This window comes from Temnothorax longispinosus, chromosome 6 (genome assembly GCF_030848805.1).
Source record: "Temnothorax longispinosus isolate EJ_2023e chromosome 6, Tlon_JGU_v1, whole genome shotgun sequence".
Taxonomy (NCBI): domain Eukaryota; kingdom Metazoa; phylum Arthropoda; class Insecta; order Hymenoptera; family Formicidae; genus Temnothorax; species Temnothorax longispinosus.
Window position 1 is genome coordinate 17,548,521 of NC_092363.1, and position 10,464 is coordinate 17,558,984.

A 10,464-nucleotide genomic window follows, 5' to 3' on the forward strand; every position below is an offset into this window, starting at 1 on the left:
AAATATAAAATCCTTCGTGATCTAAGACAGTTATGCCGTTCGCGCTGCTAGTTTGTACGGTGGGCACGAGCTCGACAGAACGGTATGTCTCTACGATTGTCGCGTGAGAAGGAGACGCTTGCTCAACGCAGGAGGAGGTAGAGCTTGGATGGAACGCGAATGCGGGCACGTCCGTTCGAGATAGCTGAAAATGTTTCGCAGTCGGAGCTGGTTCGGCGGCGGGCTTTGGAAGCCCAAGAACCCGCATTCCCCGGAGCACCTTAAGTACGTCGTGGACGGTCAGCCAATGTGCTGCTCGCTGTTGCGTCGCTAAAAAGCTATACTTACAAATGCGTTTGTTTGTGTTTGCATTCAGGTACCTGTACAATGTCTTGTCGAAGAATCAGACCGTGTCTGAGAACAACAGAGGTTTGCTGGTCGAAACTCTACGTTCGATAGCTGAGATTCTCATATGGGGCGATCAAAATGATAGTAGTGTATTCGAGTTAGTAGATACAATAACAATGCCATCTCTCTCTCATTGCCATCTCTGAATCTTTTTATTGATGATATCGTTCTAAAATCCAAGCTAAAATACCTTGACATAAAATATAGAAGCATAATTATATATAAATATATATTATATATTTACAGCTTTTTTCTGGAGAAAAACATGCTTTCGTTTTTCCTGCGTATTATGAAGCAGAAATGTGGGAGCTACGTGTGCGTCCAGTTGCTTCAAACGTTAAATATTTTGTTTGAGAACATACGCAATGAAACATCCTTATGTGAGTTTTGTAAAAGCTTTTTTCTTTTATATTAAGCAACTTTCAAGTGATCAATTTGTTGAAATCTTTGTGTTTTCAGATTATCTACTGAGTAACAATCATGTGAACAGTATAATAGTGCACAAATTTGACTTTAGCGATGAAGAAGTAATGGCGTATTACATCAGTTTCCTGAAGACGTTGAGTCTGAAATTAAACGCACATACTATCCATTTCTTCTATAATGAGGTAAACGAGGTACACGCATAATGATATTCTGTGCTTTAATTTAGCTTGAGTTTGTTGATCGTGTGAATAATTGCTAAAGAAATATAGGTATAATAAGATGCATACGGATATGCCTGTATTAGAATTATCCACTAAAATTCACTGTTTTTGATCAGATTGTAATAGGTTTCTTTCTGTCATTAGCATACCAATGATTTTCCACTGTACACAGAAGCAATCAAATTTTTCAATCATTCGGAAGGTATGGTGCGCATAGCCGTGAGAACTCTGACGCTAAATGTGTATCGCGTCGAAGATGCATCTATGCTAGCCTTCATAAGAGATCGCACAGCCGCGCCATATTTCAGTAATCTCGTGTGGTTTATCGGGGATCACATTATAGAATTAGACACTTGTGTCCGGAACGATGCCGAGTAAGTGTCTCGATATTAAAACGTCTCTTTTTCTGTTATTAATAAAATGTTCCTTCTAGTCACCAGAGTCAAAATAGATTGTCGGATTTGGTTGCGGAACATTTGGATCATCTGCATTATCTAAACGACATATTATGTTTAAACATACCGGACTTGAACAAAGTTCTATCGGAACATCTATTAAATAAACTGTTAGTCCCATTGTATGTCTATTCTCTGATGAAATACAAAAACGCTTTGTGCCAAACTCAGGTAAGGATCGAATTTTTATCTCCTTCATTATAGGAATAATTATATAAGTTGAATTTTTAGGATGAGAGGAAACACGTCAGTGTTGTGGTAGCGCTTTTTCTACTTTCTCAAGTCTTTTTGATAATATCGCACGGACCTCTTGTACATACGTTAGCAGCCGTGATGCTCATGTCCGATTTAGAGACGATTCAAATTGGAACGAATGAGGTTCTGGAAAAATTTGGGGATATAGCTTCGAATAGGTCTATTATTCTTTTACTGCCGAAAGAAACGTTGAAAAAATCTTTGGAGACTTTAAATGAAATGCGCTCAACACCCGAAGAATCTTACGATCAAGAAAACAGTACAAGAAATATAAAAGAAGATAAAAGTACAATTGACGATACGCAAGATATCAATCACCCAAGCACATCGTTTGACGATGCTTCAACTTCTGTAAATACTCCCGTTCTTATGAGTACACCACTAAATACAAGTATTCCGAGCGAAGAGGACTTAGAGGAAATTAAGCATTTGAATGTGACGGATGAGGAGAAAGAGCAACGCTTGGCGTTGGAGAGCCCTTTGATGCCTCATCAAAGTCAAAATGACTTATTCGAATCCTTGGCAAAAAAACCATTTCTAGAAACAATAACCAATTCTTTATTATGCACAGAAAATGATTATGCTGCATTATTCGCGCTTTGCCTATTATATGCATTAGCTAATAATCAGGTAACCATTATAAGTTCTCATCTGTCTTATTCCTAAATATTTTACATAATAATAAGTTGATTCTATTATTTACCAGGGTATAAGTCGTAAAATTCTGAATATAATCCTGTCTCCATTCCATAATGACATGTCGACGAAAAATTCTTATAATGAATTACTCATGGAGAGGTTGATTCATATTATAACTTTGAGTTGTCAAACAAGTGAGTTATAATATTTTTCATTGTAATATATGTGAATTTAACGTTTACACCTACCACGCATAAAGTTTCCACGTTTAGTAAAGAATATCAATTCTTTGTTAGATTCCAAAGTGAGGCTCATTACATTGGAGTTAACTATCAAGCTATTAACACAACTGACGGTATCCGAAGGACAATGCCTATTACGAGAATCGCATCTAGCAGTTATTGAAGCAGCGAAAGAACAAAGCACGTCTCTGCTAAAAAACTTTTACAAGGTGAATTGTTAAAATTAGACCAATTGTAAGATGCGTTTGCGCAAATTTTCTTTGCTTTTTATCTTAAATATATTTAATATATTAATAATATATTAATTTTACTTAGAGTGAAGATATTTTTTTGGACATGTTTGAGGATGAATATAGCGAAATTCAAAAACGACCATTAAATGTCGAATGGTTAATGATGGATAGCAATATTTTGTTGCCTCCTACAGGCACACCTATGACTGGAATTGAATTTAGCAAAAGGCTGCCGTGTGGTGAGGTAGGTAGAAATAGAAAAAAAAACATACTTTTAGGTAGATATATAAGAGAAATAACATTGTAATTTATGATAAGAGAATAAAATCGTGAATGATTGTGCAGGTGGAAAGGGCACGTCGTGCAATAAGAGTTTTCTTCTTGATAAGAGAACTATCTCTGACACTCAATATGGAAGCGGAAACTCAATTACCACTGACTAATCCGGCTAATTGCGTACAAGTCAACAACGTTCTTGATCTAAGTAAAAGTTATCTCTCTCCCTTACACATATAGTTATAACTACTTAAAAAACGATAAAGTTAATATATTGCGATATTTAATATGCAATTTTTTTCATTTATTTATTAATTGTGATTATAAGTAAAATTAGATAAATGCAAGATTTGTTATTTATAATTTTATCTACAGATAACAGTGATTTGATTGCATGCACTGTCGTGTGGAAAGACGGCCAGAAAATTCGCCGTTTCTTAGTTATTGACGTTGTGCAATTGATTCTCGTGGAACCTGATATCAGTAAACTTGGATGGGGTGTTGCAAAGTTAGTTGGTTTTTTACAAGACATTGATGTTACCGGCGACAAGGATGATTCAAGATGTTTATATCTGACAATTTACAAGCCGTTAAGCAGCAGTACGGGCAATCGTATACCGTTACTGTCGGCTAAATTTATTTTCGATGATCATATTCGATGTATGGCTGCCAAACAAAGGTTGGTTTCGTAGCAAACTTTACGTAAAGTCGTATTTATTATTTTACTTAATGAAATCTCGGTCAAATAATAATTTAGGTTGACAAAGGGACGAATAAAAGCAAGACAAAAGAAGATGAACCAGATTGCAAGATTGTTGGATATTCCGACAAGTATGCCTCATTGTTCAACACCACCGAATTATGCTTTGCGTAGTTTACGACATGAACGTAAGTTCAAAGCTAAAAATCAGTCAGCAGAATCTTTGTAAATGATTGATTTAATTTTTTTTCCTAGGTATAGTCGGACGTGGTCAGAGATCAAGGGATCAAGCGAGGCCGATGTTCACGGTAAACAAAGTTCCTGGGTTCGCGGCACAAATGCGTAGGGAGAATGTTAGGCCGGTGGCATCGTCGAGTTCCAAACGCGATGATGCCAGTTCGAACGAGAGGATTCATGAAAACGGTTTACGATCTAGAGACGGTTCACCCAAGATGCCAAGGCCGCGGAGCGAGGAGATCCCCCTAGAGGACATGCGTATTCGGAAAGCTTCTCTCACGTCCAATGGACTGAACGTGGTACACGTGTGTCCAGAAAGGAGGGACAGCCAAGGTGCTTGCTCGAATAGCAGCGAGCCTTCGTCTGTGATTAGTAGGAAACACTCTGAAGAAACATCGTTCACGTCTCCGCAGGGACAAGAATCAAAGCCACGTAGAAAGGGTCAAGTGGAAACTGTGTGATTAAAACAGTACAGTTAACTCGGCGGACTAGTAATTCAAACTAAGCGTATCTTTTAAAAATTTTAAAGAACGGATGAGAATGTATGTACATGCCATACTTTTGAGTTAGTAAAAAGAGTCTGCTTGACTAATTTCAAAAAATTTTAGTGGGAACGTTTTATCTTATAACTAGTAGAAATAATTTTCATGATATTTTTATCCAATATGTGATGGTAATAGCAATTAATTTTTTCAATGAAGGATCTTATCTATGACTAACGCAGGAAAAAATGAGGTGGAAGTTATTAAATAATATTGTTAAATCATTGTTACACTTTTCTTTGTGTTAGAAATCATTGGGGCTGTCGTTATCTATACAGGCACCTCACGTTTTAATTTTAAATAAAGTTTATTCGCGCTACTTGATATAAATATCTCTTTAACGGTAAAGAATCGCGCAAAAATTCTCGTAATTATTTCACGTGTATATATTCCTGTTTTAAGGAGGTTATAGTTTTTCTATAATTTAAAAAATAAAGGAAATAAACTACTTCAGACGGCATTAATTATTTATATTCATATCTAAAATAAATTCTTGAAAATCTTTTGCAAATGACTGTAAAACATAAGACTTAAATACTTAAGAGTTGAATATAAAAATATACACTAACCAAATTGTTGTATTAGAAATTGTGTCTTTATTTCATATGTTGAAGGATATCCTGTACATGCATAGATATATGTTTATTATAAACATATTTTTTTTAAAGAACAATATAGCAAGAAACAGTTTTGTTTGATATCGTAAATTGCACAAGTGTGTGTATAAAACTAACCGGATTCATATCTTTTTTCTACCCTGTTAATATAATATTCCATTAAATACATGTTCGTATTTCGTTCTGTTCTAATATATTTCTTAAAAACAGTTTAGTATTATGTCAATAATCAACAAACGTAAAATTATATGGCTTCATTGCCAGAATTTTATTCGGTAAAATAAGCAACTGTTATAACTGTCTTAACTTTACAATATTCTAATTAGAAGGAAAAGTAAAACATTTTTTTTCTTTTACTTTAAATGTATTACATACAATATTCAATTTATTCAATCGAAAGAAATGAGCTCTGCCGTTCTAGGTTTTGTATCTTCTGCAGCTCGCGAAGTTTCGTTGGTTGTAGTCGGGACTGGAGGAGCAGGTTGAAATGGCATTGACTGCGCGCCAGGAATTTGGGCCATTCCTTGCATCGTTGGTACACCGGACGTTTGGGGGCCGGGTAAAGTTTGACCCGTTGCAGGAACAGGTCCGCTGTTAGCTCCAGCAGGCACTTGAATAACACTCGAAGGTTGATTGGACGAAATAGCAGTATTGGAAATATGCGTTGATATTGAGGGTCCTTGACCAGGCAACGTAGACGGTTGTTGCGATCCCATTTGCGGTGGTAGACCAACTACGGCACCGGCAACTACCGGGCCTGATGAAGGACCCAGGTGCCCTGGGGGTATCGGAGGTAATCCGATTTGAGTCGGAGGAGGGGCCTGCTGCGGCATTTGAGGTGAGGCGCCTTGTTGAGGTGATATATGTCTGCCTGCCTGAGCTTGTCCTGGCGACACGTGTACCGCGGGACCTTGTTGAGATCCAATCTGATGATTGCTCGGTGGCTGAAGCTGTTGAATAGGCGGCATTTGAGGCGGCATCTGAAAGAACAATATTCACACTTAGGTTTTATCGATAAAAACAACCGACAAAGACGTTTAAAAGTTCGCAAACTTACTATTCCCGGGCCTGGTATAGACACGCGACCTATATTCTCCTGTCCTTGGATCGATGGATCTGATTGTTGCTCCGGATTAGGAAGCGATGGCATCATGTGCACTGGCAAAGTATTCATCGGTGGCATATTATAGCCTTGCATAGGATATTGACCCATGGCTGGTTGCCCATACATATAAACTCCTTGATTCGTGGGTGACATAGGATTGTAATTAGCTCCAGCAGTCGGATAGTGGACATGACGAACAGGTGATCCTTGAGAAGGTCCCATAAACTCAGAAACTGCTTGATAACCTCCTGCAAAAATAGAATAAACATAAAGTAGATATGGTTTTTTAAATTGAAGATAAAATAGATTAAAGAATGCATAATAATTGTAAATAGCAAAATTAAAATATACCCATTATATATTGCTGTTTCTGTTGCTCTTGACGCATTTGCATTTCCCTTTCTTGTTCTTGGATCTTTCGTAAAGCTAATTGGCGTTGATATTGTAAGTATTCTTGCTTCTTCTTTCGCATGATTGCCAGTTTTTGCGCCATCAGCATCTGCCGCTGTCTCTCAGCTTCTTCTGCTCTTCGGCGTAATTTCTCTTTATGTTCATCTCGGAGCGCGTCCAAAGCAGCTCTAGCATCTTTCATCTGAGTTAATTTATCTTGCAAGCCTTCGTAATACACTCTACTGTCATCTTGTTCTTGGATATATCTTAATAATCTATTTAAAAAAAAACCATTATTTTCTATGATCAAAATAAAAAATCCAATATATCACAGAAATAAAATATAATTTGCTTTTGAACATACCTGGAATGCATAGCTGTTATATTCATAAATAAAGTCTGAACTGAACTATCGTTAGCAATTGATCTGCCTCGCGAAGAGTTGCTTTTCATCCTGTTGACGAAAATTTCGACCTGAGATCTTAAACCACCCACAAATTCTTCCATTTGAGTATCGATTTCGCCATTTTCCTGTTTTATTAATACAAGTTTTTGGGGCATCGGACTGCTTATGTTAGGCGCAGATGGACTAGTCACATCCACTCTTGATCCATGCTCCTCGTTTACAGTTTGCCTATGTTCCCAATACTTGCGATTTAGATATTTAGCAAGTTCAGGTTCAATCTCGTCATCATCTTGTACCTGCAACGGGCTAGGACCCTAATGAGAAAAATTAGACTAATTGTAGAGACTTTATACTAGAAACTTCACAAGAAATTAAAATAATAATTTATGTTCACATAATATTCAGCTGAATTCATAAAACAAGATAAATTGTTAATAAATAACAATTTGATGTAATAGATTCAATAGAAACTACGATAAACTTACGGGCGATGGTGGTGGAGAATATGTTGTTCTAGTTATGGGAGTTGGATTGGACTTTATAACACTTGTAGCACGTTTCTTTTCTTTTTCTTTTTGTTCAGCTTCACTCTGACTTAAGGCTATTGCCAAATTTAATTCTTCCTCTTCTCGCAGTTCTTCTTCTGTTTTTCGAGCTGGAACCTATAACAAGATAAACTACTAATAACAAATATTATATATGTATGTAATTCATTTTACTATTAATATGCATGAATTACTGTATAAATGCAATATTATTACAATTATTTTAAATAATGGACAAAAGTACCTGCGAGCAAGACACTGGAGAAGCCATTTTTAACTACTAATTTGATTATAAATGAATATACATACAGTCTTGAACATATAGTACGTTCCATCTTACAGAATAATTAGAGAAATCATATTATATAAGAAAAATCCATTTAAAAAAATTGAGTTGCCCTTGAAATCTCCTCTACATATAATAAAAGCATTGCCATTGCATTTCATGTCTCAAAATCATACAATTTTGTAGTCTGCATTTTTTTATTATTATTTAAAACAGCAAAGATATTTACGTGATAATCTTCAGATCACATTTAATTGAAGAAAACTGACGAACCATTTAATTGTAAATTATTTTAAAAAAGATAATTAGTGTCTTAAATGACATTTACATATAAATGTTAGTCATTATATTTACTATTCAGTAAAATACAAGTACAATAAGCAGCAAAACTTACCTGTTGCTGCTGAGCCAAAGTGCTTTTGAGATACTCCACTGGAAGATCGGTATCTTTGGCTTGTGTTGCAGATGGTCTGAAAAACTATGACGTTCAAAAAACTATCCGAATAATGTAAATCGCGACGAATGAAATAAGGAGTTTTCACCAACTTGTTAACTTGTTCGTAACAAGCTTCGCAAACTCGCACTTCTTTCTCAATCCCGAATTTGGGCAAAGTAGAGACTTTACTCGAACACTGGCCGCAAAAGACTTGACCGCATGCTCTGCAATGATGCTTCCGTTGAACCATGCCGAAAGTTACGCGACACCGATGGCACACCTCGCCATCCGCCCATGCGGGCGCAGTGTCTGCTCTAAACATAGCGTCGCTTTCTTTCAAAACAGGAAATTGATAACCTTCGGCTTTCATTATATTTAACGTGTCCTGCAAAAAGAAAAAAATAAATGTCAGAAGAATGAAATAGACAACATTTTATACTGATAACTAAATTGTAGCAAGTATTGTAAATAGCAATAATTTGTCACCTGAACTGTCCTATATCTAGGACTGTGACGAAATGCGTGAGCCCAAGCTTGTATTAGCTCCAAAATTTTATGTCTAACGTTCTCGTGCGGAGAGGTTTTAACCAATTCTTTCAATTGCTCCATGTACTGTTTGGTAGCTATCTCATCGTGAATCAACGTCCCACAATTTTTCACACAAGATTCCAGTACCTAAGTAAAAACACATTAATAAATATAAAAATATAATAAGTCTAATAATAATCTTTTTAAAAAAAATTACGTCGTATGTTTCTTACCAGTAAGGCGTACAGTGCTACATGAGGATTACAGTTTATCATCTTCTTCTTTATAGCGGTGAGTGCAATTTTCGGCCTAAATATACAAAACAAATAGTTTAGAAACAAATAGTGGTAATAATACATCTAATACGACTTTTCCAATGTGGGACATAATCAACAGTGTGTCGCTACACCCCAATTATTTAGCGAAAGATGAAAGTGTACTTTACATAAAGGAATTATGCTTACTGAACATCGCTCTGGCGTATAAGATCACAAATTTGCATAATTGTAGGCCAGTCTGGTTCCAACTGCAGATGACTCGTCGCCTTATCTACGAACGATTAATGACGGCTTTAGAAAGCTCCGACATTTTGAAGACAAGATTTCAAAGAAGAGCTTACCTAATAATTTATCAAAATTCGTCGAACTGCGAAACATCTTGTAACTCGTGACGAAACTCGCGTTCTCGCCTTCCCGGAGTTTTTCACCACGTATACGCGCAGAATAATCCGTACTCGGCAATCGGACTGCGACAGCTCCAGCAGCGCAACTTTTGACAAATCCTACTTCTCTGTTCTCTCTTCTCTCGCTCGCTCACGTTCAGCTGGTCTTCAGTCTCGTGTTGATCTCGTTCCTCTCCGAGTGTTTACGAGATATGTGAGTCATGGAAGTCGATTGCTATTATCGACTAATCGACTCTCAAAATTTATCGACGTCAAACAAAAGCTTTTATCGAGCGTTTGAATATGAGACCCGCGGTCCGTGACTTTGCGCACAATATATATAGAGTCCTTATTAGAAATAAGAATAAATATGAAAAATTAGGGGAATTGGAATTAGAAATAATAATTAAACGAAACGCACAATGGAAAAGAATAAAATATAAGATATAAATATAGGAATATTCTCACATTTACATATCCTAATATTTAAAATATTTATTATGAGAATATTTATTTATATATCCTAATATTTAATATTTATTTTTGTTCCTAATATGTACTAATATTGTGCGCCAGGGCCTGATTGGCTGCGGAAACTGCTTGATAAACGCTCAATAATTTTTTCATATGATTGGTTCGTGCACTTAGATCCTGCGCGAAGAACTAAAGGAAAGAATCAATCATATTAAGGACCGGTTGTTGGTAAACTAATTAATAGTTAAATCATATATGTATCTTTGTTTTTCCTTCAAATTAGACATGTAATTAACACATTCCTGCCTTTATGGCTCCTGCACACATTTTTTTTTATGAATCCTATCAATTAACGATCTGAACTGCAGTACCCAGAGGATTCAGCCAAACTTGCATATAACAT

The 10,464-nt window shown here is 36.2% G+C and overlaps 2 protein-coding genes across 4 annotated transcripts; one reads left to right on the top strand and one right to left on the bottom strand.

The window, feature by feature from the left end:
- Positions 1–50: 50 nt before the first annotated feature.
- On the top strand, positions 51–5,066 carry Ema (C-type lectin domain containing ema). 3 transcript variants are annotated; one of them, XM_071780098.1, is made up of 15 exons: positions 51–264; positions 356–484; positions 634–767; positions 847–1,004; positions 1,179–1,408; positions 1,468–1,660; positions 1,721–2,374; positions 2,451–2,577; positions 2,680–2,834; positions 2,941–3,102; positions 3,204–3,342; positions 3,510–3,813; positions 3,892–4,022; positions 4,090–4,142; positions 4,271–5,066. In XM_071780098.1, the coding sequence occupies exons 1-15, from the start codon at positions 191–193 to the stop codon at positions 4,418–4,420; spliced, it is 2,793 nt and encodes a 930-aa protein (XP_071636199.1). In that variant the 5' UTR covers positions 51–190; the 3' UTR covers positions 4,421–5,066. The 3 variants fall into 3 exon arrangements, with proteins under 3 accessions (XP_071636199.1, XP_071636196.1, XP_071636198.1); XM_071780095.1 differs by having other exon boundaries at positions 4,090–5,066; XM_071780097.1 differs by having other exon boundaries at positions 847–995; positions 4,090–5,066.
- A 403-nt stretch (positions 5,067–5,469) lies between these two features.
- Positions 5,470–9,801, bottom strand: Hrs (Hepatocyte growth factor regulated tyrosine kinase substrate). The gene is made up of 11 exons (XM_071780099.1): positions 9,546–9,801; positions 9,391–9,475; positions 9,160–9,235; positions 8,885–9,073; positions 8,509–8,783; positions 8,357–8,432; positions 7,617–7,793; positions 7,090–7,445; positions 6,687–7,000; positions 6,288–6,583; positions 5,470–6,210 (listed from the first exon to the last, which is right to left on the bottom strand). Exons 1-11 carry the CDS (start codon positions 9,580–9,582, stop codon positions 5,620–5,622), a joined length of 2,472 nt encoding a protein of 823 aa, XP_071636200.1. The 5' UTR covers positions 9,583–9,801; the 3' UTR covers positions 5,470–5,619.
- Between the last annotated feature and the right edge of the window lie 663 nt (positions 9,802–10,464).